General features: G+C 48.1%; 1 protein-coding gene across 1 annotated transcript in view; it reads right to left on the bottom strand.

Moving 5' to 3' along the window:
* Window positions 1-371: 371 nt before the first annotated feature.
* TMEFF1 (transmembrane protein with EGF like and two follistatin like domains 1) overlaps window positions 372-26,704 on the bottom strand; it is a 237,732-nt gene continuing 211,399 nt past the window's right edge. Inside the window, exons 8-10 of the mRNA XM_030551611.1 lie at window positions 17,429-17,552; window positions 3,511-3,669; window positions 372-1,539 (exon numbers count right to left, since the gene is read on the bottom strand). Coding sequence (XP_030407471.1) covers window positions 1,455-1,539; window positions 3,511-3,669; window positions 17,429-17,552 — 368 coding nt within the window. The 3' untranslated portion in view covers window positions 372-1,454. The remainder of the gene's footprint in view (window positions 1,540-3,510; window positions 3,670-17,428; window positions 17,553-26,704) is intronic.

Genomic DNA, 26,704 nt, shown 5'->3' on the forward strand with positions numbered 1-26,704 from the left:
CGGACTATCCCTCCATGATTATTTGGATACTTTTTGCAATATGAAACCTCTAAAATTAGGAAGCAATGTCTGGAATGGAACATACATTTAAAGGGTCACACTTCTTACCAGTGAAGTTATTAGTGTTAATCTGGGAAAGTTAAGCGACTTACTAATTAAGCAGGAATGCCAACTGGCATATTTATTTAAGATCTACTGTTGCTCTCATTTTAATGAAGTGATTTCCTTTCGGGGAATTCAGACAGTTTTCAAAAGTAAACATGAGTGTACTTAAACCTAAAGGAGCAGTTTTCAAATAATTCTGGCTACGAAATCAAGTAACAAATAAACAGACTAAAGCAGAGGCAATATAGTGAAAACACTGTATTGTGACATGCTTTTCCAGTTCAAATGTTGAAAGCATTTTTTTTATTGAACAAATTATTAAATCCTACATGCAGAATTTTGAAAGTCTAAACTACATGTTAAACAGCTGAACACATCCTACTCACATTTTATCTCTGGATCTTTTAAACAACAACTAACAGTCTATTAATATAACTATAATCAGCAGACTAATTTGGATGGACTTGATTCAGCTCTTGAAAATATTCTATACAGGAGCACTAGTCATTAATTAACTTTCTTTTTTTAAATCACAAACACTATAGAATCTGTTTTGTTGGTGTTAAAACATCTATTGTCTTAAAAAAAGTTTAATAAGTATTAAAGCAGTTTTAACAGCGATAAAGTAGGCTTTATTCCAATCATGTGAGTTTGATTATTCAAACACAGATTTTTACAATAACAAAATCTACCAAGACCTACTTCTTTTGGAACTATGACATTTGCTCTACTGGATTATGAAATTTATATTTTTACTTTTTAAAAATAAAGTGTCAGAATTATTTATGAAGACGGTAGTGCTTAAACCCAGCCAATACATTTTATAAATATGTTACAACTACACACAGTACACAGCTTCACAGTTCATGCGCTAGGCAGTGTCTAAAAAATCAGTTACTAATTTTCAAAAACATTTAAATATCTACGGTATTTAAACACAGTGTCTCCTAGTTTTTTCGTAAGAAAAGTAAGCTGTAAACATCTTTACCTTTAGTTCATGCCTTGTTTGCTAGGTAATGTGTGGGTATTTTTGTTTTGTATCTACAACCATTGGTGAAATAAGTCTGTGTTCTTAAAAATATTACATTCCATGAATAAAGCACAAATCTACTATATAACCATGTGATACAGCTACAGAAAATGAACTACGGTATTCAAAAACACAAAAGGAAAATTACTAAAACAGTCCTTAGCTGTTAGAGCTGATGCTTTCAGAATACAACAGACCAACAGTGCCACACTAAAAATGTCCAAATATAAGGCCTCTGAAATAAATAGTTCCATTCTTTAAAAAAAGATATAATAAAAATGTACATCACATGGTCAATGTAGGTATAAAAGTCATCACGTTAAACCATCCTGGATGATGTATCTGAAGTAAAATGGCCTAGGTTTTGCTTCTGTCGACGTCCTCTGTTGTTTTTAGGGCATTTTCTGTATTTTTTTAAAAAGGAAGAAAATGTATTTTAATCTTATTCTGCATATTTAAAACAGCATTCATGATTTTACTTTCTTCTTTTAACCAAAAATCTCAACAACAGCATAGTGTCTATCAGCATCACTGACTAGGGAAGTGCACTGGAGCTTTGGTAGGTGGCACTTTGAAGGATCTATGAGATCCCAGGCTTGTGGTAGCAGCTGTTGCCCGGAGAGATTTCTTTCATGTGAATTTGGAGTTTGATTCTGCAAGGGTGGAAAGCACTCTGGCCTTGATCCCACACAACAGTTAAGCATGTGATTAACCCCACTGATTTCACTGGATCTCCTCACCTATTTAAAGGTGAGTACATGCTTAAGGGCTTTGCTAGATCGGGGCCAAAGTGCTCAGTGCCTTATGGGGTGAGGCCCTTGATGAGAGGAGGATCTGGATCTCACTACAGTTATCTGTGCCTTTGTCAACTCACGTTCCCATAGGGCTATCTCTTAAGATATCTTGGAAACTTAACTGAGTGCAAAATTCAGCTGCTCATTTCTTAAGAGGAGCTTAACATGGACAGCACATTGCACGGGCACTCTACAGACAGCACTAGCTGCATATTCATTTCTAGATGGAGTTCAAGGTGTTGGCTTTAACCAATAAAGACCTAAATGGTTAAGCAGCTGGGTACTTAAGGGATGCACCTTTCTCCATATGACAGCACCGCATGTACAATCAGTGAAGGGGCCTCAACCAACTCATCCTCTGGTGGGGGGAAAGGGCCATGTTTTTCATGAGTTATCTTCTACGCTGGAAGTATCTCCCATTTTGGGCTAACCCAGGGGTTCTCAAACTTCATTGCACCATGAGCCCCTTCTGTCAACAAAAATTACTAAATGGCTCCAGGAGGGGGGACTGAAGCCTGAGCCCGCCCGAGCACCACTGTCCAGGAGAGGCTTCGGGGCAAAGCCAAAACCCAAGTCCCACCAGCCCAGGGAGGGAACGGGGGGCAAAGCCCAAGGGCTTTAGCCCCAGGCACATAGGTGCCAACTTTTCCGGATGCCAGTGGGTGCTCGTCCCCAGCCCTGCCCTGACTCCACTCCTGCCCCGCCCCCATTCCAAACCCTTCCCCAAATCCCAGCCCCGCCTCTTCCCCTGAGCACACTGCATTCCCTCTCCTCCCTCCTAGCACTTGCTGTGCAAAACAGCTGTTTCACGGTGGCAAGTGCTGGGAGCTAAATGAGACAAGCTGGGAGGCGGCATGCTCAGGGGAGGAGGTGGATATGGAGCGGAGGCGGAGATGAGCTGGGGAGGGGAGCTGCGGCATGCTCAGGGGAGGAGGTGGATATGGAGCGGAGTCAGAGATGAGCTGGGGAGGGGAGCTGCCAGAGGGTGCAGAGCACCCACCAAATTTTTGCCGTAGGTGCTCCAGCCCCGGAGCGCCCACAGAGTTGGCGCCTATGCCCAGGCAGGGGGCATGTAACCTAAGCCCCAGTGCCCAGGACTGAAGCCCTTGGGTTTCAGCCCTGCAAGGTGAAGCTCAGGCTTTGGCCCCAGGCCCCAGCAAGTCTAATGCCAGCCCTGGCGACTCCATTAAAATGGGGTCGCAACCCACTTTGGGGTCCCAACCCAGAGTTTGAGAACTACTGGTCTAACCAATTTGCTAACGTTTGGGATCTACTGTAAAGGTCATATTTTCTCCTCAGCTTCTGGCACAGGATTGGTGGAGGGGAATGGAGCAGCTAGCTGTGATTTGTGTGTGACGGAGTAGTTTATTGCCCTGACCGATTTAGATTTTTTGATAAATACAGTGGCATCGTGTAACCAGTCTGGACACATTAATCATTCTATATTTGATCACTGTATTTTTTAGAACGTGTGTTACGCACATAGAGCTTTGGGAGGGTCAAGTTCCTAAATACATTTATAATAAATAATCACACATGCATAAATATGTGTGGTGTTATATTGCTTTTATAATTACCTACCTTGTTATGCACATGACAATTGCAACTATAATGGCAATCTGTACTGCTCCAATTATTGCCGCAATAAGGACATGTGTAAGCTTTTGTCTGCTTGGGACAACATAAAGAATACTAAAGTCCGTCTTTTCACAGTGCTTTCCAGTATATCCTGATTCACATCTGAAAGAGACAAGGAATATTTCATGGAATATTGAGTCTTATCAATAGGCAAATCATTCTGCAGATAAAAAAGTAATCTGAGGGACAGGCAGAAAGCCTAGTAATGGATGAAAACTTGAAAAAGGGACATAATGTAAAGGATGGAGGATAGTATAGAGACAGCAGGAGAGAAACCCACTTGTCACTGTCTGCGCTGCTACTTCCGTGACCTCAGATAAGATTTGAAGGCAAAAACAGCACAAAGGATTTCCTCTGAGATTCAGCCAGTTCTGAAAATGAATGAAGCAAGCAGGACTGTAGCTGTCACACAGGCCGTGGCTGAGTAGAGTGCGAGGTTTTAGACAGCATGAGTCTTCCTTTTGAGGAGAGAGGGAGGCACAGAGTGGATGTCCTCCACTTTCATCAAGTACAACTAATTTTGCCTAGTAAGGCTCCCTGTGGTGTCAGTTCAGCAAAGGAAGTAAGCGTAGACTTTGGGAATGTGATTTCAGTGGGACGGCTCATGTGCTTAAAGTTAAGCAAATGCTTAAGTACCTTGTTGAACTGGGGCCTAGGTTAGGGAACAATAAACAGATGTGATAAAACAAGTGGGCAGAGGATCTCCAGAAAACTCAGTCAGGGACCTGGGTGCATGGAACAAAACAGAAATATATGACACAAATCAAAAGACAATGATGAGGAACAATGGAGAAAAATAGATGATGATATTCTGGAAGTGTGTATAAATAATATGCCTATCAGAGCTAAGCAAACTGTGTAGAGTTTGGTTTGTGTCACTTACAGGAACGGAACTCTGCAAGGAATTTGTTTAAGGACTGGTACCAACACCACCTACTTTATCAGGATGGTGGGTTCCAGCCCAAACCTGCCCCAATGCTCTGCCCTCAGCCAGCTCTTAGCCTGGACTCACCAAACGCCCCGTAGGCCAGAACTCCAGGCTGCAGATGCTAGACAAAGGCCAGGCTAGTTCCCCAGAAGACTGCACAGAAATGTCAGGAAGGCTGGACAGTCCTGGCTCACAAGTCAGATGATTCTAGGCTCGCACCAGGCACTCCCACAAAAGCCATGCAGGAAGATCAGTGCAGTAACAGGCACTAGTCAATGTCCAGGCAGGACAGAGTATCCCATTAGAACCTTACTGGAAGGTGGGAAGCAGCACACACTTGGCCTGCACAGCATGCTGCCCCATTTCCCCTCAAAACAAGTAAGCAGTGCTCCTGAGGGAGTCCCTGGAAATTTGGGAGAGGTGTGAACAGGCTGGTAGAAGGCAGAGCAGGAGCACTTTTCTCTAAACAGCATCCTCCCCAGGCAAACCAGCCGATTTCTCAAAGGCAAATTCAGTGGATGTTTGTACTGATCAGAGCAACACAAATTTTCAATCCATGCAGGGCACAGCCCTAGAGAAGAAGACAACGAGAGCACATTCCTGACTGAGCCATGCTGCTGAGGGTAGGGAAGCTGAAGAGCACACCAGTGGAAAGCACCACATTGAATACCCAGGATTAATGGAGCCAGCGTCCCCTGTGGATTCTACATAGTTAACAGGCCCTACCCCATACCTTCTCCATGCAGCCAGAGCTAGACCAGCAGCCTCACTCCTGACTTGGAGGGGGAGGGGGGACTACAACAGAAAAAATCTCAGTTTTAACATTAAAATGTAAACATGCTGCTCATTTTCCTTGTGAAGTTAGCCTTGAAAATGAACTGATGTAAACACATCAGTAGTGTTGAATTCAACAAGCAATTGGCCTCCACTTTTGCAGCAGCAGGCTGGAGAGAAATTAGAGATACATGCACTCACATGCACACACACACAACACCCCGATATAACAAAGTCAGTTACGCTTGGGTGTAGCATAAAGAATCACTCCAACTCACCCCCAAATCTATCCCTGTGCTTGGTGAGGTGACGATGGAGGACAGGGAATAGTTACATTTGGGGAAGGAAAAAACTGTTCCACAGGCATGCAGAGAAAATGCCCTGCATGTTCAGTGCTATGAAACCCATGTATTCTTGTGAATACACTTTCCTCAGCTACGGGATTTCTGCAGGAGACACTGGCTCACAGATTGGATATGTACCAATAAAAGCAGCGTCATTAAGAAAAAGGCACAACATTACGCTAGATATCATTAGCAGTGGATGGGAAAGGCACCAAGACAAATTTATGTACATTTATAAGAAGGAAGGAAATGACAGAGGAACCTGTTTGTTCATTACCTAGTAGGAAGAAAGGAAAAGAACAGGTGACAGATAGAATACTAAGTCGTTATTCCCTACTTTCCTTTTGTCTTCTTCAAAGGAGACAGTAGCCACGGTAGGCTTAATGCAAGAACCATTCTATAAAGCAGAACCAAGAAAGAAGAAGTTAAAGAATATCCAGTGTGACAGGGTCAGGCCAGATGGCAACAGAAGTGTCATAGAACGCAGATATATTAGTCCCAGATTAAGTAGATCCCTTTTCCCTGGGTAAGGTAACAGGGGCAGTTCCAGAACAAGCAGGAACTTGCTGGAAACAACTAAGGCAGGCAGGCTAATTAGGACAGCTGGAGCCAATTAAAAAGAAACTGCTAGAAACAATTAGGACAAGCTGGCGAATCAGGGCACCTGAGTTAAAAAGGACCTCACTTCAGTTTGTAGCTTGCATATGAGGAGCAGGGAGCAAGAGGCACTAGGAGCTGAGAGTGAGAAGACATATTGCTGGAGGACTGAGGAGTACAAGCATTACCAAGCACCAGGAGGAAGGTCCTGTGGTGAGGATAAAGAAGGTGTTGGGAGGAGGCCATGGGGAAGTAGCCCAGGGAGTTGTAGCTGTCACGCAGCTGTACCAGGAAGCACTTTAGACAGCTGCAGTCTGCAGGGCCCTGGGCTGGAACCCGGAGTAGAGGGTGGGGGGGCTAAGTTTCCATCAAATCTCCCAACTCTAGATCAGACACAGGAGGAATTGACCTGGACTGTGGCTTCTACCAGAGGGGAAGGTCTCTGGGCTGTTTCCTGACTCACATGGTGAATCTCTGAGGCGAGCAAATCTCCCAATAAGCGCAGGACCCACCAAGGTAAAGGAGGAACTTTGTTACACCAGATAATCTGAAAATATTCAGATCATTATAGTTCAATGAATGTCACCCTAGAATGCTAAAGACATTCTCAGAACTACTGAAATGGTTGGAAATTATTTTTGAGAACTCCTGAAGAGCAAGAGAGATCCTGGAGGGCTGGAATAAGGCAAAGAAAATACTGAGTTCAAGAATGGAATTGGCTGGTGACGGGATGAAGTATTATAGACCAAACCTCTAATTACCTGGTAAACTAGTAAAGCAGTCCATTTTATAAGCACTTACTGGAAAATAATATGATAAATAGTAGGCAACATGGGTTATCAAAATAAAATTATGCCAAATTAAATTAATGTATTTCTTTATTCAGACAACAGGCAAAGGGCTCAGCTATGTGTTGCTGGCACAGCCCTACACTGGGGATGATGCAAAGCTGCACTGTCCCAGGGCAAGCACCTGGAGGCAACCTAGAGCCACTAGCTGTGAAGAGACAGCATGAGCACTGCTAAATCACTGGATAGGGTGCAAGTGAATACCCCTCACACGATCGGACAGCTCCACTGGCTGATGAGTAGGACCTGAAGTCATAGTCCTCTCTCCTTCCACACTCCTACTGGGGTACTAGGCACCTGCAGGGCATTAGAGTCTGCAGTCATGCCTAGCCGCTGTGTAGACTGCCCAATGCGCCAGGAGATCATTTGACATCACTACACACCCACTTGTGTGAGGTAGAATTTGAGATTCTCTGTAATTGAGTAAGTCATTGTTATATCAGAGCTCACCATCTAACTGTCAGAACTAAATTTTATAACGGCACACTTCACCACCAGACACAAAACCTCCATTGTGCATAGGCACCCTAAGAGTTGCAGAAACACACGGGTGAGTAAAAATGAATTTGTGTGCATCAGAATTTGCACAGAAGCAAGTCAGGTGTGCACAAGAGTGCAAAGTCTTTCGAAAATCTGTCCCTTGACATTTGCCCACCATATTTCCCTTTATACAGAAGGAAGGATAAATGCTTTACTTGTACACTGCTATGTTATTACTGTGACTCAGTGCCGCACTTTTAATGTAACCATGTTTGTTCCAGAACATCTGATAGCGAAAGTAGGAAATGTGTATTACAAGGAAATCTGAAAAGATGAATATACAAGTGGTTAAAATAAAATCCAATAGAGAGTCCAGCTTCACTGTCAAGTTAGGGTGGGCAAGTTGTTCTTCAGTAGCACCCAAATGGAGTCAGTTCTCATGGGTCCTGTACTTAATATTGTTTAATCTCTTCATTTCTGATGCGGAGGATGGGATGGAGAGCATGCTAATCCAGGCTACAATCCAGCCCGGTACTGCACTCAATTCTAGTCACTTCATTACCAGAAAAATAAGACAAGGGGTATAACAAATTTGCCAAAAATGAGCAAGGATATGTTGTGAGAGCTCTGCTGCTGCAAATGACAGCTTGATCCCTGCTAAAGGAAGCGAGAATCTGACACACTCGCTAAAAAGGGTGAACATAAAATGAAAAGGTTATTGTGTCCCAGTAATGAGGAAAAAGGTCAGATGAAAAGGAAAATAATGGTTTGTTAAAGGCTGTGTTCCCAGCCATGCTGGCTCGTGAGGGGGCCCTCCACTCCCTCCTGGGCTACTCTAGCACTTTCAAGGACGATCAAGGCAGGAAATACGCTGAAGTCTAGCAACTCGACAAGTGATCTTTTGAAGAAAAGTAAAGCAACGAGCTACAGAAAGCTACAGAACCATACATCACTAGTCTGAAAATACCACCAGGGCCCATATGCTCAGGATAAACATTCTTTAATGATGTTTGCTCATGACAACTAGACCATCACCATCCACAAAAGAAAGGTGGCCATTTTTCTTTAAATACACTCCTTAATGACTCCTTACGTTAGAAGAAATAGGATTAATTTTACTTGGAAACTAAAGAAATACAGTGGAAAGTTCACAGATTTTGGAAATGTGTAAGTTCAGCATTATACTCAGTTGCCATAGTATACTGAGCAGGCAATGGACACAGTTTACTTTTTTATAAAATAATATTTACTATTGCATAAAATAAAGGGTTAAAAGTAAAATATTGACAAACTAGAGGGGGTTTTGACAAGAGTAACAGATAATGACCAGGTCACATGAGGGATTGACATATAAGAAAAAATTAAAAGAGATCAATGTATAAATGGAGATTAGTTACTTGTAACTGGAAGTTCTTCCAGATATCTGGTCCCTATCTGTATGCCACACATGGGTCTGTACACAAGCCATGTGCCCGAGAGAGAACTTCTAACAAGCAGCGCCCCACACATGCACAATAGTTCTCCTTGTGCTCCAGACTGAGGACATAAGAGGCAGCACGGGTTGATGCCCCTCCAGTTCTTACTGCAAATCCAGTAGGATCCAAAGCAGAGGGGCCAGAGGGCAGGTAGTGGAATAAAGATAGGGACCACAGGAGCATTAGTGGGTGCTTAGTACCCACTGGCAGCCAGCTTCCCCCAATCTCCTGCAGCGCCTCCCATCCACCAGTGACCCCACCAATCAACTCCTCCCCTTCCCTCTCAGTGCCTCCCGCGATTAACTGTTTTGCGGTGTGCAGGAGATGCTGGGAGGGAGAGGGAGGAGTGGGGATGGAACAGGGCAGAAAGAGGCAGGGCGGGGGCAGAGAGGGAGCAAGAAGAGGCTGGGTGAGGGTGGAGGCTTGGGGGAAGGGGTGGAGTGGGGGCAGGGCCTGGAGTTGAGTGGGGATTGAGCACCATCGGGCAAAGGAAAAAGCCGGCACCTGTGATAGGGATCACACATCTTGAACAACTTTCAGTTACAGATAAGTAACCTCCATTTCTTCTTTGAGTGCTGGTCTCTAAGTATATTCCACATGTGGGTGATTGACAAGTAGATTGACAGACTGGAGGTGGATGTGAGGATGCTGGCAGGAAAGATGCTTGAAGTCCTGTACTTCCTGCTGTTGCATCTGTAGTGGAGGCCTGAATTAGTGGGTAATGTTTTGTGAATGGAACTCCGGGTAGCCATTCTGCATATGTCCACTATTGTATGCCTCTTCATGCTTCGGCCACCATTCCAAAGGCCATGCTTCCATGTAGACAGGGCCGAGAGGGGGGGAAGCCGGTACAAATTACTGGGGCTCGGTGGTCCGGAAGGGAGCCCAGCTTCCCTGGCTTCGTTGGCCCTGTTTAGCCGGTCTGCCCTTGCTAGGGGGCTCGCAAAAATTTTTCACCAGGGCTTGAACCCACTCTTGGAGGCCCTGCATGTAGATAACGCTTGTTAAAAAAATAATGCATTAATTAAATTTGTGACTGAACTTGTTGGGGGAGAATTGTATGTTCCCTGCTCTGTTTTACCCACATTCTGCCATATATTTCATGTTATAGCAGTCTCGGATGATGACCCAGCACATTATTCATTTTAAGAACACTTTCACTGCAGATTTGACAAAATGCAAAGAAGGTACCAATGTGAGATTTCTAAAGATAACTACAGCACTTGACTCAAGGATTAAGAATCTGAAGTGCCTTCCAAAATCTGAGAGGGACGAGGTGTGGCACAGGCTTTCAGAAGTCTTAAAAGAGCAACACTCCAATGCGGAAACTACAGAATCCAAACCAACAAAAAAGAAAATCAACTGGCAACTGATTCAGATAATGAAAATAAACATACATTGGTTCACACTGCTTTGGATTGTTGTCGGGCAGAACCTGTCGTCAGCATGGAAGCATGTCCTCTGGAATGGTGGTTGAAGCATGAAGGGACATATGAATCTTTAGCGCATCTGGCACGTAAATATCTTGCTGCACTGGCTACAACAGTGCCATGCAAATGCCCGTTCTCATTTTCAGGTGACATTGTAAACGAAAGTGGGCTGCATTATCTCGTGCAAATGTAAACAAACTTGTTTGTCTGAGTGACTGGCTGAACAAGAAATAGGACTGAGTGGATTTCCAGGCTCTAAAATTTTATATTCTTTTGCTTCTTAATGCAGTTTTTTGTACATAATTCTACGTTTGTAAGTTCAATTTTCATGATAGAGATTGCACTACAGTACATGAATTAGGTGAATTGAAAAATACTATTTCTTTTGTTTTTTTACAGTGCAAATACTTGTAAAATAAATATAGAGTGAGTAGTGTACACTTCCTATTCAATGTTGTAATTGAAATCAATATTTGAAAATGTAGAAAACATCAAAAATATTTATAAATGGTATTCTATTGCTGTTTAACCGTGCGATTAATCGTGATTAATTGTTTTAATCACTTGACAGCCCTAGAAATAATCTAAAATGACTGGGATATTTGCAGAAGTTGGTGGAGGCTGTTTATGCTGAGTCTAGGCAGAGAAATGTTTCTGTTTAGTTAGGTAGCAGGTTCTAGCTGAACCCTTCCTACTTTGAGTAAGAATTGCTTGGACAGGTGCCAAGCAAGAGTGTTCTAGTTCTGATGCCCATACAAACACCAAGCCATGAGGGGGAGAGGGTCTGGATTGGGGTGTCTGACTCTGCCCCCTTCCTGAGAAAGGAGATCTGGGAATGGGCAGATCCTAACAAGAGGATTGACTGACATTCTCAGGAGCTCCTGGAACCAAAACAGTCCGGGCCAGTTGGGAGCAAGGAGAATGGCTCTGGCTCTGTCCTGACAGATGTTTCTCAAGACCCCTGGTAACAGGGGAATGGGAAGAAAGGTATATCTGAGATTGTCTGTCCATGACAACAGAAGAGCATTGCCCTGGGAACTGTGCCCTATAGCTCCTCTGGAGAAGTACAAGCATAGGTGCTGGAACTCGGGCTGCTGCCGCACCCTCTGTCTTGAAGTAGTTTCCATTATATACAGTTTGGTTCAATGGCTCTCAGCACTCCCTCTATAAAAATTGTTCCAGCACCCCTGAGTAAAAGGGAAGCTGCCTGTTCATTTGGGACATGAAGAGATCCCACTGAGGTGTTCCCCACCAAGTGAATATCTAGCTCAGGATAGAGCTAAGTATCTCCCATGCATGGTCTGCAAAGAAGTGTCTGCTCAGGCTATCTTCTAGGGAGTTTGGGGCACCTGGAAAGTATATGGCTGGGACAGTGATGTGGTCTGTGATGCACCAGTTCCAAGGCTTGACAGCTTCAAGGAAAAGGAGAAGACATCTTGCGCTACCCTGTTTAAGTAAAAGACCATGGTGATGTTGTCTGACATTACTTGGACATGAAGAGAATGAATGAATGGGAGAAAAATCCTTCAAGCCAGGTGGACTGCTCTCAGTTCCAGTAGATGGATGTGCAGTCTGGCCTCACAGGGGGCCCAGGCACCTTGTACAGTGTGGCTGTTCAGGTGAGCACCCCTCATAAGGGATGTGTGTGTTATGATGATGATGCTGAGAGTGGGAGTGACAAAGGGGACACCAACTCTCACTCTATCCAGGTTTGACCTCCTTATAAGAGAGGTGCTGACGCCGGTGGGAACAGTCACTCTGGTGTTGATGTGATCCTGGTTTGGTGAGTAGACCAACCAGAGCCAGGCCTGTGGGCAGCGTAGGAGAAGCCTGGCAAATGGTGCCACATAAGTGCATGAGGCCATGTGGCCTGGAAGAAAAAGGCACATCCTGACCATAGTTCTTTGTCTGTGAGTAATCAGCTGCGAGATTGCTCATTAACTGAAATCCTTCTATGAGGAGGAAAGCTCTTGTTGCAATGGAGTCCAGTGTCACTCCGATAAGGTTCATCATCTGTGTGGGTGTTAAAACAGACTTTTCTTGGTTTATGCAGACACTGAGTGCTGCTAGAAGATGCAGCAGGAACATAGTCGCTGACCTGACATCTTTGCTGGAGCAATATACTAGGAGCCAATAGTCAAGATATTGGGCTGCAAACACAGAGAAGACCTCTGTGAATACTCTGGGTGCTGTTGCTAGTCCAAAGGGAAGGACTCTGAACTGGAAATGTTCCTGACCCACTAGAAACCAAACAAACTTTCTCTAGGATGGATTAATATCTACATGGAAATACGTGTTCATGTTGCAAACTGTGAACTACATCCCTTCCTGTAGGGAAGGGATTATTGATGCTAGTTTAACCATCCTGAATTTTGACTTTTGAATAATGATGTTAAGTTGTCGAAGGTCCAGAAGGGGTCTCTACCATTCAAATTTTTGTGGGACTAAGCAATAAAGGGTACAGAACTCCTCCCTTGATATTGAGGTGACACTTGTTCTATTGCCTCTTGTAGGAGGAGGGAGTCCACCTTCTGTTGGAGGATCACCTCATCAGCGTTCTCTCTGAAGAGAGACCAGAATGGGAGTTTGTGAGAAGGGAGGGAAACTCTACAGAGTACACTTGATGGATAATTTCTAAAACCCCAACTGTCTGTGAGTGCAAAGGGAGAGGCAGCCCCCCCAAAATAATGGGGGAGGTAGAGGTGGCTGGTATCAACAGTGGTGGGCAGATCTTGACCAAGGTGTGCAAAGTAGCCTTTAGTGGATAGCTGGGAATGGGTAAAGATTGTGGTAGTGGGGGGCTGAAAAAATGAGACTTCTGAATTCTCTGTTGTTTACCTGGGGGCTTGGCTGGATGTTGATGGCAAAAAGTTGGGGGGGGGGTGCGGGGGAAGACAGGGCTTGGCTTATACACCTGCCTCTGATGTTTTTTCCTTAGATCCAGGGTGTAAATTCCTAGGGACCATAGAGTTCACCTGAAGTCTCTCAACAAGTGCAGGAACTCATCTGATTTCTTGTTGAAATTCCACTCATAAAAAGGCAGGCCCTGCGTGGTGTTCTGGATCTTCCTGGGGAGCCCTGAGGAGTGAAGCTAAGATTCATGCCTCATCACTATGCCAGTCGTCAAGCCTCTGGATGCATGTCTGCTTTGTTCACTGCAGCTTGAAGGAAATTCTTTGCCACTAACTTGCCCTCTTCTATGAAGGACTGAAAATGGGCTCCATTCTCAGGGGGAAACTTGTCCTAAAAGTCGGCCAGCCTGGAGTAATTGTTAAAATCATATTCTCCTAACAAGGCCCAATACTTTGCAATACGGAACTGTAGGCTCATAGAAGAAAAGACCTTTCTTTCCCAAAGGTCCAACATCTTTGATCCATTGTCAGCTGAGGTGGTCTTGAGATGCTGCAATTTTGTTCTCTTTGTGCCTGTACAACCAGGGAATTGGGCACTGAGTGGGAGAAAAGAAATTGATCCCATTAGGCAGGGACAAAATAACATTTCTCAGCCCTCTGAGGTGTGGGGAGAACAGGAGGCTGAGGTGTGCCAGACCAATCTTGCTGGCGCCATCATGACCTCATTAACCAGCAGTGCCACCTTCCTTGAACCTGTAGGTTGAGTAATATCCAGGAGCTGGCAATGAGAGTCCTGAACCTCCTCCGGGGGTATCCTCCTCCAGTGATATCTGGAAATGACTGGCAATTCTCTGAAGGAGAACCATACAGCGTATAGGTGTCCAGAAGAGACAGTGAAGATGCAGCCATGGTTTCATCTAGAGCAGTGGTCACCAACTGGTCAATTGCGATTGACTGGTCAATTCTGGAGCCTCTGCCAGTTGATTGTGATCTCCGGCCGCTAAAAGTCCAGCAGCGCAGTGGGGCTCAGGCAGGTTGCCTGCCTGCCCAGGCCCCATACCGCTCCCAGAAGCGGCTAGCTGCTGGCACATCTCTGCGGCCACTGGGGGGTGGGGCGCCTCCGTGTGTTGCACCCACCCCCTGCACCATCCCCACAGCTCCAATTCACTGGTTTCCAGCCACTAGGATCTGTGGGGGCAGCGCTTGCGGGTGTGGGGAGTGGACAAAGACCTGCTGCCACTTCCCCTCAAGACACTGCAGAGACTTGCCAGGAGTGATCTTGTGCGTAAAAAGGCTGGAGACCTCTGATCTAGAGAGAGAACGAGATTCCTGTCAGTACCTGCAGATCTGGGTCTACGTCCTCCTCCTCATAGGTCAACGGATCTGGTGGGTGCTGGGTAGGAAAGATGTGCTATGACTCATGGACAAATCCAGGCCGTCTGCTATAGGGGTCCCAATAGCCCCAATAAGGCCAATAGGAGGGATTGAGTGGGTGAGGGGGACTCCACAGCATCAGGTCCCAGCAGTCCCAGGGATGTCACATCTGGGAGGATCTTCAACTGCCTCTCAGGACTCAGCTCTCTATGAGGAGATAATCAACTGGCCAGGGGTGTCCAACTCATCCAAATCTAAGAACTCCTCTGTCTCCATTCCTGGGGCCAATGGCACCGGAGGGTGGATGCTTGTGCCCCACGGGTTGGAGAGGGGATGGTTCTTGTGTTTCATTCAGTTTCATCCTCCATTGTGGAAATGTATCTCAGGAGGACTGGGTAGGAGAGCGGGGGAGACTGAAGGTAAGGGAGGAAAATATCCCCCAGTGTTTCAATGGTTAGGACCAATGTATCTTGGGTAGTTGTTGCTGGCTGGTACCGAGAAAGAACCAGGGCCAGCACTTCTGGATAGAGCCGGCAGATGTCGGTCCCTGTGTTTTGGAGCTGGCGCCACCAATGATACTGACAGATCCCTTTTTCTTCCCTGCACACTTTAACCTTCCAGGTGCAGGTCTTTAACAGTCCTGGACCCATAGGATCCATGTGTAAAGGCTAACCCGGTCTGGACAGGCTCAGGGAGGGATCCCTTCTCTTATAACCAAATCTGGACAGAGTTCTGTCCTTACAACCACCAAAGTGCCCCCTACTGTCAAGGGAAGCTCAGGAAGAAGATTCCTTGTCTTAGCAGTTGTAGGCTCTGCTTCTAAGCTTGTGCTCGGAGGGGTGCTGCTCCTCTGATGGTGACGATGTATGGGAGGAGGTCTCCCTGGCTGAGATCAGAGTGAGGCCTCACAGCCTTCTCTCTAAGGTGTTTTCTTAATCAAACCTCATGAGCTTTGCGTGTTCATGGTGGAAATGAGTGACAAATGCTGCACTTTGAAGAGATATGCAGTAGAGACAGCGCTGGTGATAATCACCTCACAGAGAAGGTCAGAGCAAGGGCAGGAAACACAGTTCTTGAACTCTTGAACTCTGGGCATAGTCCCAGACAATGGGGAGGGAGTCCCTAATAATGGGAAAGAACTAGCTACACTAACTAACAATACTAATATAAAAACTATCTACAAATATATGTACAGGATAAATGCATGCACTAAGGATAAAAACTAGAGAAATCTGTGAACACGGGGATTTTGACTCAGGCAATGCAGCGGGAAGAAGGAACTGGAGGGGCATCAGCCTGCACCGCCTTTTGTGCCCTCAGTCTGGAGCATGAGGAGAATGACAGCACATGTGTGGGCCACTGGACACTGCTGGTTAGAATTTCTAGACTCAGGCAGGTGGTGTGCATGCGCACCCATGTGTGGAATACACATAGGGACCAGAACTTACAGAACTTGGTATAAGTATTGATTAAAAAGTGATGTAAAAACTACTACAAGTATTTGAAGAATGCAAACTCCAAGGAAGGAGAAGAATTATGTACGGCAGGAGTTGTCAAGCTTTTGTACTGTGGACATCTTAAAAGACTGTATACAGTGTAGTTGTAGCCGTGTTGGTCCCAAGATATTACAGAGACAAGGTGGGTGAGGTCATATCTTTTATTGGATCCACTTCTGTTGGTGAGAGAGACAAGCTTTTAAGCCAGACAAAGTTCTCCTTTAAGTGTCTGTAGCTTGAAAGCTTGTCTCTCTCACCAACAGAAGTGGATCCAATAAAAGCTATGACCTCACCCACCTTGTCATCTTATCAGATTGTGTCATGAACACTTCCTCCCACACTCATTTATGATAATACAACATCCTTGTGGCAAACTATAGCAATTGCTTACACAGGAAAGTAATAAAAGGAAAATATTGTATTTGTAGGTTCTTTTTAACAGGATTTAGCAGCTGAAAATGAGGCACCTGCATCATGTGACCAACCAGCTCCCCACAATCCACCAACACTGTGGACCACTGGCAGTTCATGGGCCTTTATTTAGGAATCATCAAGCTAGGATGATATCAGGAGAGGCATGGGGATGTGTGTGTCAAAACTAGGGATAATGGGATGGAATTGAGAAAGGGAAAATTTAGGTCATAGGCTTCCCCAACACAAACTTCAAGTATCCACTTATCCACAACTGCCTCAGTTCTCACCTATCTCCAGCTTAGATACTACCACCCAATGAACTACCTCCCCAGTCACCCTCCAGAATCCCCCCATCTCTCAAGCACCTAGACACAGCAACCAAGTTTTGTGCAGCTCCATGTACTGCCCTGACTGCTGCTTGGGGCAGGGTGGGTTGCTGGTAAGTTTATACATCTGTGCAAATTACCTAATTAAATCATTTCTACAAAATGTGACACAGAGTGGCAGAAGGCTTGGCAGCTATGTTCACTGGCCTGCAGAACAGGGCTGGTCCCCTGGAAGGAGCAATATATTCCTTCCCAAGGTGTGCACGGATAAGCTGCAGAAGAGACTGTGCCTGCCCCCAAGCCCTACTTCCCTCATGCTCCTACTGGGATAGGGCAGCTCTGCACTGCCCCTTACACATGGATGTGGCTTCAATGCCACAGTCTAGCCTACAGCACATTATCACAAACCAATGTTTTCAATATTCTGTGTTTAAAATGCATTGTGTTTAAGCTTTACACAGTACTTCAGCGTGACTTCCAGATGCATATAGGATCTGTGTTGCTTATTCATTCACTGACTTACCGGCAGGAAGCCTTCTGAGTGGAATAAATGAATTCGCATTTTCCATGTATACAGTAACCATTGAAGCTTTCTGAACAAGGTATGTGGTTTCCAATATAAATGTCTTCTCTTTGATCACTGGCATCTTGAAAACATACACAAATAGATTTAGTAAATATACAAAACAAACATAAATATAGCATCCTTCCAAAAACTTCTGTGGTGACAGGATGAAGCATTAATAAAGCAGTAGCTTAGAGCTCAAGTTTCACAAAAGCCTGTGGAATTTAGCAGCACACTCACTCAACACTGAAAAATTACCCCTTGGTGATAACTAAATCTGCTGCTATTGTGGGCTTCCTAAACTGCAGAAAACCTTCCTGACTTAGGCCTGGTCTACACTGGGGGTGGGGGTGAGGGGGATCAATCGAAGTTATGCAACTTCAGCTATATGAATAATGTAGCTGAAGTCAACGTACTTAGGCCTACTCACCGCAGTGTTGTCACTGCGGTGAGACTGCTGCTGCTCCCCTGTGGACTCTGCCTAAGCCTCTCGCGATGGTGAAGTACAGGAGTCAATGGGAGAGCGCTCAGGGATCTACTTATCGTGTTTAGATAAATGGGCAGCGATCGATCCAGCAGGTAGTGTAGATATACTCAAAGAATCAACACATTGTAAAGGAGATGGGCTGAAGCTCTGCCAGTGGGGGTTTAGGCAAACAGTTGGTAGACGGCCACATTGAGCATTTGGCTTGGGGAAAGCTGTGTCTTTCACATCCCTGAGCAAAGAAAGTTTCAGTGCTGTAAGTGACAGTGAAGACAAGGCTTAACAGAGCTCTCGAGAAAAGCAAGATACGGTTACAAGAGAAAACTAAAGGACCAGAGTTAACAAGCAATAATAGAAAGAAGAGAGGGCCAAGAAGGAGAAAATAGGATGATAAAGAACCTGGAGGAGAGAGAGAGCGAGAGGAACAAAAGAGGAGGAGAGACTCAAAAGACAAAAGAGAAAGCAGAGGGAAGAGGAGAAAGAGAAAGGGGGTGGGCAAGATAGACAAAACCAGGGAATGAAGGTGGAGAAATGACTCAGGTGCAGAAAAGAAAGAGAGTGCAGCAGATGCAGGTGTAAACCACACATCTCCTGGGTGTGATGTTCTGTCCTCTCTAGTTGCACCGAGACCACTTATAGAGAGAGTGAAATGAGTCTGCCTCAGCTAATAGCCAGCTGGCTTTTAGCTCATGTGGTAGAGGCTCATGTACTAAGCTTCAGGAGGTTCCCAGTTCAATCCCGATGACGACCGGGGTCTGTTGGTGCTAAACAGGGAGCACTTACTAAGACTTTAGAATAGGTTGAAAAGCTAGAAGAAGAAAGCTTAAGAGCTCTGGAACAATAAAAGAAAGAGACCTATGGGCACAAAGGACAAATTGCTGGAGCTTCTGAAAGCAGAGAGAAGGGCCTGAAAGCAAAGACAGAGGAAAACATTTTAATAAATTCAAAATTGTAAGTTTCCCCATGTCTAGCACCAGCTTCTGGTGGCAGCTCTTTGATCCACAGGGTTAACTGTTAGTACTCCAAGGACTACTATAGTAAACTGTACTGAGGCTCTTTGGATGCAAAGGCTCCTCCTGAGCCCTTTCCACACCCACACAATATGGCCTGCCTACTTTCCTGCAAAGAAGTCTCCTCCACCTCCTTTCCTTCTTCAGAACGATTTCTCCTCCCTCTCTCTATCCCTCCCCTGACTATCACAGCAGCTGTTGAAACAGCCCCCCTCTAGAATGACCAGAACCTCTGAGTAGCCAGCTCACTCTTCAGCAAAATCATTCTGAACTCCAGGCCTGGAATAGACCACACCCAGCCTATGCTGGGGCTGGTCCTGGCAGTGCTGGGAAGCAGCTAATAGCAAGAGTATGGGGGTGGAGGTTATAAAGTTGTTCCCAGAAGCGATGAGGTGAGGTCAATTGGACTCAGTGCAGGCAGGACTCTTGGCTTGGCCCTCCCTCTCAGCAAGCTCTCACCAACCCTCTGCCTCAGTATAAGTGCATCACAGTGACCTCCCCAAAACCTCAGAGTAGCTAGCCCTCAAGTGACATCTACCTGGGCACAAGCCAGTTTCCTGAAGGTATCACCATCTTCACAGAAACACAGACTTTTTTTCAAGGAGCCTGAGAAAAATCTGACTGGTCTAACAGAAGATCTAATCTGTCTGGACTTCCATAAGCATTTGATAGAGTGCCACATAGGAAATTATTAGCTAAACTGGAGGATATGGGGATTAGTAGAAGAACTGTAAGGTGGATGAGGAACTGGGTAAAAGGGAGATAACAGGTTGTGCTGAATGGTGAACTATCAGGCTGGAGTGAAGTTATTAGTGGAATTCCTCAGGGACCTGCTTTGGGACCTATATTAAATATTTTCATTAGTGACCTTAGCACAAGAAGCAGGAGCATGCTAATGGAATTAGCTGATGACACCAAGTTGGGGGGCATTATCAAAACAGAGAGGGACTGGAATATCATAGAGGAAGAATTAGATGATCTTGACTACAGCAACAGAAATATAATAGTAAAAAAATGCAAAATCTGCACTTAGGGTCAGATAACAAACCTTTCTGCTATGAGCTGAGGGGCTCAACAGATGTAAGTGACGGTGAAGGAGAAAGAGCCAGGTGAATTAGTTGAACACAATATGTCTATGGCCTGGTTTACACTATGACTTTAGGTCGAATTTAGCAGCATTACCTCGATTTAACCCTGGATTCATCCATATAACGAAGCCCATTTTTTTTTGACTTAAAGGGCTCTTTAAATTGATTTCTTTACTCCACCTCCGACGAAGGGGTTAGCGCTGAAATCGGCCTTGCCGGGTCAAATTTGAGGTAGTGTGGACACAATTCGATGGTATTGGCCTCCGGGAGCTATCCCAGAGTGCACCATTGTAACTGCTCTGGACAGCGCTCTCAACTCAGATGCACTGGCCAGGTAGACAGGAAAAGGCCCACAAACTTTTGAATTTCATTTCCTGTTTGGTCAACGTGTTTGCAGAGCTCATCAGCATGATGTGCATATTGCCGGGGCACATTGCCCAGCCCGTACTTTGTGCGAAGTCTATGACCATGTCCCTTTCGTCACCGCGTTTGCCTGGTTTTGCGTGAAACAATTGTCTGCCATTGCTCTGATGGAGGCAGGGGCGACTGACGACATGGCTTACAGGGAATTAAAATCAACAAAAGGGGGCTTTGCATCAAGAAGAAACACAAACAACTATCACACAGAATAGCTCCCTCAAGGATTGAACTAAAAAAATAATGGTTACCCACCTTTTAGTAACTGTTGTTCTTCGAGATGTGTTGTTCAGGTCCATTCAAAGTAGGTGTGCATGCGCTGCGTGCACGCCAGCCGGAAGATTTTCCCCTAGCAGCGTCTGTACGGTCGGCTCAGGCGCCCCCTGGAGTGGCGCCGCCATGGTGCCCTACAAAGGGGCCCGCCGATCCTCCACTCCCTTAGTTCCTTCTTGCCAGCACTCCGACAGAGGGCAGGAGGGTGGGTGTTGGAATGGACATGAACAACACATCTCGAAGAACAACAGTTACTAAAGGTGGGTAACCATTTTTTCTTCTTCGAGTGGTTGTTCATGTCCATTCAAAGTAGGTGACTCACAAGCCTAACCTTAGGAGGTGGGGTCAGAGATCACTGGTAACTGGAGTACTGCGCGACCAAAGGCTGCATCATCCCTAGCCTGGTGCGTGATGGCATAGTGAGACGAGAACGTGTGGATGGAGGACCACATGGCCGCTCTACAAATCTCCTGAGTTGGAACCTGAGCCAGGAATGCCGCCAGGGAGGCCTGCCCCCTGGTGGAATGGGCTGTGACCGGAGGGACAGGGGTCTTTGCTATACGGTAGCATTCCCGCATGCAGGTCGCAATCCACGAAGAGATTCGCTGAGAGAAGACTGGGAGGCCCTTCATCCTCTCTGCCACTGTGATGAAGAGCTGGGTCGAGCGTCTGAATGGCTTGGTACGCTCTATGTAAAAAGCCAAGGCCCTGCAGACATCCAGGGAGCGTAGCCTCCGCTCTTCGCTGGAGGCACGTGGTTTCGGGTAAAACACTGGGAGAAAGATATCTTGGCCCATATGGAATTGTGAAACGACCTTGTGTAGGAAAGCCGGATGAGGTCTAAGTTGGACCTTGTCCTTGTAGAAGACTGTGTACGGGGGCTCAGATGTTAACGCTTGAAGCTCCGACACCCATCGGGTCGAGGTGATGGCCACCAGGAAGGCAGTCTTGTATGACAAGTACAGCAGGGAGCACGAGGCCAGAGGCTCAAAGGGAGGCCCCGAGAGGATGGAGAGGACCAGGTTCAGGTCCCAAGCAGAGGTCGGCTGACGCACATGCGGGAAGAGCCTGTCCATACCCTTGAGGAAACGCCCAACCAGTGGGTTCACAAACACTGAGGTACCCCCTTCTCCTGGATGAAAGGCGGATATGGCTGCCAAATGTACACGAATGGAGGAAAGGGAGAGGCCCAGTTGTCTTAGGTGAAGCAAGTAGTCAAGGACAATGGAAATTGGAACCCCCAGCGGGTCGTGACCCCGTTGACCCGACCAGATGGAGAAGTGCTTCCATTTGGCTAGGTAGGTGGCCTGCTGTACCTGACCTGCTGGGAACACTGCAACTCCACCGGGTTCAGCCATGGAGCATCCAGGCTGTAAGGTGAAGGGACTCAAGGTTCGGATGGCGGAGGGAGCCCCGGTCCTGCGTGATCAGGTTCGGGAGTAGGGGCAGCATCAGTGGTGCCTGAACGGACATGTGCAGGAGTGACATGTACCAATGCTGGCGCGGCCATGTCGGGGCTATCAGGATTACCCTGGCGCGATCCCTGCAAATCTTTAAAAGCACCCTGTGTATCAGGGGAATCAGAGGAAAGGCATAAAGCAGGCCATCTTCCCATGGCTGAAGGAAAGCGTCCGACAGAGACCCCCAACTGCGGCCCAGAAGGGAGCAAAACCGTCGGCACTTCCTGTTTTCCCTTGAGGCAAACAGGTCTAACCAGGGAAAGCCCCAGAGCTGGAAAATTGAGCGCACCACGTCCCATCGGAGGGACCACTCGTGACCCTGGAATGAGTGGCTGAGGGTGTCCGCCAAGCCGTTCTGCTCCCCGGGAAGATAGAAAGCCGTCAGGTGAGTGGCATCGTGGACGCAGAAATCTCACAGCGCGAGGGCTTCCCTGCAGAGGGGAGAAGAGCGTGCACCCCCCTGTTTGTTGATATAAAAGACTGCCGCCGTGTTGTCTGAAAGGACTGAAACACACCTGCCGGCCAGGTGAGACCGGAGGGTCAAACAAGCCAGACGGACTGCTCTCAGTTCCCTGACATTGATACACAACTGGAGGTCCTCCGGCGTTCACAAGCCCTGCGTCCTGAGGCGTCCCAAGTGCGCTCCCCAACCTCGATCCGAGGCGTCTGTCACCAGGGAGAGGGAGGGCTGTGGGGCAGCAAAGGGAACGCCCATGCAGACTTCCCGCAGGGTGAGTAACAACTGAAGCGAGCGCAGCACTAAGCGGGGAACGGACACCACGGAGTCCAGGGGGTCCCTGACCGGGCGATAGACTGTTGCCAACCAGGACTGCAGTGGGCGAGGCCGGAGTCTGGCATGGACCACCACATAGATGCATGCCGCCATGTGGCCCAACAGCCGGAGGCAAACTCGCGCCATGGTAACCGGTGTGCGGTGCAGTTCGAGGATGAGCTTGGAAATTGCGTGGAACCTGGACTCCGGCAGGTACGCTTTGGCGTGTGTGGAGTCCAGAACCACTCCTATGAACTCTATGCGTTGCGTTGGAGACAGGGTGGATTTGGCATCGTTCAGGAGGAGGCCCAGATCGAGAAAGGTCCGCCTGATGAACAGCACTTGGGTCTCTACCTGCTCCTTGGAGCGGCCATTTATGAGCCAGTCGTCCAGGTAGGAGAATACCTGGATGCCGTGCCTGCGCAGGAAGGCCGCCACGACCACCATGCACTTCTTGAAGACCCTGGGAGCAGCTGACAGGCCAAACGGGAGTACCGTGAACTGCAGATGGACACCAGCCACGACGAACCTGACGTACCGGCGGTGCCATGGAATTATGGCGATGTGGAAGTAGGCATCCTTTAAGTCGAGGGCGGCATACTAGTCTCCTGGATCCAGGGAGGGAATGATCGAGGACCGGGAGACCATGCGGAACTTGAGTTTCCTCACAAACTTGTTCAGCCGCTGCAAGTCTAGGACGGGTCTCAGGCCCCCTTTTGCCTTCGGTATGAGGAAGTACTGGGAGTAGAAGCCTTTGCCCCTGCGTTCCCGTGGGACTTTCTTCATCGCCCCTGCCTCCGTGAGGAACTTCACTTCTTGAACCAGAAGTTGCTCGTGAGAAGGGTCCCTGAAGAGGGAAGGGGAAGGGGGTTGGTGGGGCGGGAGGGAGGAGAACTGGATAGAATATCCCCTCTCTACCATGCGGAGCACCCATTTGTCCAATGTAATTCGGGACCAGGCACGGTAGAAGCGGGACAGACGTGACCCAAATGTAGGGGTGGGAGGATCCAGAGTCTCGACTGGTAGGTCGCCCTCAACTGTACCATCAAATAGGAGGTCTAGGCCCAGATGGTGGTCTCGATTGGACAGACACCTGGCCGGAGGGGTGACGCTGGTGACGCCTCCTGCCATTTCTACCTCGCCTGTGCCCCAGCTCCTGGCGGGCCTGTGGCTGGTATGGGCGAGAGGCCGCCTGTGGCCTAAATTGTCTGCACTGGGTTGCGGGGGTATGCAAGCCCAGCGAGCGAAGCATGGCCCTCGAGTCCTTTAAACTATGGAGATGTTTGTCCGTTTTCTCTGAAAACAGCATCTGCCCTTCGAAGGGGAGGTCTTGAATTGTCTGCTGAACCTCATAGGGCAGGCCCAAGACCTGGCGCCAGGCGCCCTGCCACATGACCAGGCTCGTAGCCAGGGTGTGCGAGGCTGAGTCCGCCGCATCCAAGGCGGCCTGGAGGGAGGCTCGAGAGATCAGTTTGCCCTCCTCCACTAGGGCCGAAAACTCTGATCTCGAGTCCTGGGGAAGGAGCTCCACAAATTTCGACATGGCTGAACACATGTTGTGGCCATATCGGCTTACCATTGCCTGTTGATTGACAATGTGGAGTTGGAGTCCCGCCGTGGAGTACACCTTCCTGCCAAAGAGCTCAAGCTTTTTTGCGTCCCTGCTCTTTGGTGTTGGCCCTTGAAACCCTTGACGCTCCCGCTGGTTGGCCGCATCTACTGCCAGGGAGTCGGGGGGAGGTTGAGTGTACAGATGCTCATGCCCTTTAGAGGGGACGAAGTAGCACCGCTCCGTCCTCTTGGCAGTAGGAGCCAATGAGGCTGGTGTTTGCCATAGGGTGCAGGATGTATCCGCTATTGTCTTTATCAGCGGGAGGGCCACCCTGGATGGCCCTGAGGGGGCCAGGATGTTCACTACAGGGTCCGGGTCCACCTCGATCTCCTCCGCTTGGATTGCGAGGCTTTGAGCTGCTCGCCGAAGCAATTGTTGGAGAATTCGTGTGTCCTCTAGGGCCGGAGCCACAGCCATGCCCAAGACCGCCTCGTCTGGGGAGGACGACAAAGAGATTACATGGAGCGGCCCTTTGTCCGGTGCATGCGGCCCCTCCAGGTCCTGCGGCACACGGTATTGAGGTTGCAGTGCCAGTTCTGAGTCCAAATGTGGCACCGTGGCCGGTACCGGGGTCACTAGTGAGCGACTTGGCGTATCATGTGGTGCCGCCGTAGTCCGAACTAAAGCCGCTGCTGGTGCTGCTGCCTGGTTAGGGGGTGCTGAACTTGACGATGGCACACTCCTGCCCGGCGACAGTGCCGGTGGGGGAGGCAGCTGCACCGGGGCCACCGACATCGAGGACACCGAAGCCGACCATGACTGAGGGCCAAACACCTGGCCTACCGACTGATGGTAGGCCCAGGGAGTCCGAAACGGCCACTGTGAGTGCAGCTGCCACTGTTGCTGCCACTGCTAGTAACTTTGGTGGCTCGCCTCCAACACTGATCTCCTGCTCCACAACCTGCTGGAGCGATAGGAGTCTGCCTCTGAGTCTGAGGTCTCTGAGTATGAGGACCTGGGGGGAGCAGCGCCCGGTGCAGGAGGTGAGCGGTGCCGAGGTGACGGGGAGCCTCTTCTCTGGTCTGGTGTTGCCTTCGCAGCTCGGTGTGGGGAGGGAGGCGATAGCATGGTCGGCTTGCCTCTAGATTGTACTGGTGGGCAGACCACAGTAGGCAACTCCCAACAATATCGGGAGGCCGGTGCCGGGAGACCCATCAGGTCTGAGGCCGCCTTGAACGCCTCCGGCGTCGACGGGGTGCTTATTTCTCCGCTGACGCCTGGAGAATTAGGCTGGTCCGGACTCGATCGCCCTCTCTGTGGTGCAGGAGTCAACGGAACCGCCGGGGCTGTAACGCAGCCTGTCCGCTTAGCCCCGGGGGCGGGGTTGGCCTCAGGTCCTGGTGGGGAGACCGATCCCTCACTGGCTTCTTTTACTTGGCAGGCACCGGCGAAGGTGAGCGGTGCCGCACCGAGGCCGACATCCTATGACCCAACTCCACCTGGTGCCAGGTCTTGGACGACCTGGGCTGGGCCTCAAGTCCTGATGCCGGTGCCAGGGCACTCCACACTGAGGACGACGTGCTGGTGTCTGCCTCGGCCGGTTCTGGCTCCGAGGGTGGTCGCAAGGCCACCTCCATCAGGAGGACTCTAAGTCTTTGAACTCTGTCCTTGAGAGTTCGGGGGCAGAAGCCTCTACAGAGAGAGCACTGGTCCTTTTGGTGGCTCTCTCTGAGGCACCCCAAGCACGCAGAGTGTGGGTTACTCTTGGGCATGAATTTCCCGCAGTCCTTGCAGAGTTTGAACCTGGGGGACCTGGGCATGCCCCAGTGGGCAACAAAGACTGTGGGAGGGGACCCCCCAACTATGAAAACTATATACAAAGAACTATCTACTAACTATAATATAACTGAAACATGGACTAAACGGATAGGACACTGCCAGATTGCTATGCAAGAGAAGTTCCAGCTAGCCGTTACTGGCGACAAGAAGAAACTGAGGGGGTGGAGGGTCGGCGGGCCCCTTTATAGGGCGCTATGGCGGCGCCACTCCAGGGGGCGCCTGAGTCGACCCTACGGACACTGCTAGGGGACAATCTTCCAGCTGGCGTGCACACAGTGCACGCACACCTACTTTGAATGGACATGAACAACCACTCGAAAAAGAACCCTGGGTTTAGCA

This window comes from Gopherus evgoodei, chromosome 2 (genome assembly GCF_007399415.2).
Source record: "Gopherus evgoodei ecotype Sinaloan lineage chromosome 2, rGopEvg1_v1.p, whole genome shotgun sequence".
Classification (NCBI taxonomy): domain Eukaryota; kingdom Metazoa; phylum Chordata; order Testudines; family Testudinidae; genus Gopherus; species Gopherus evgoodei.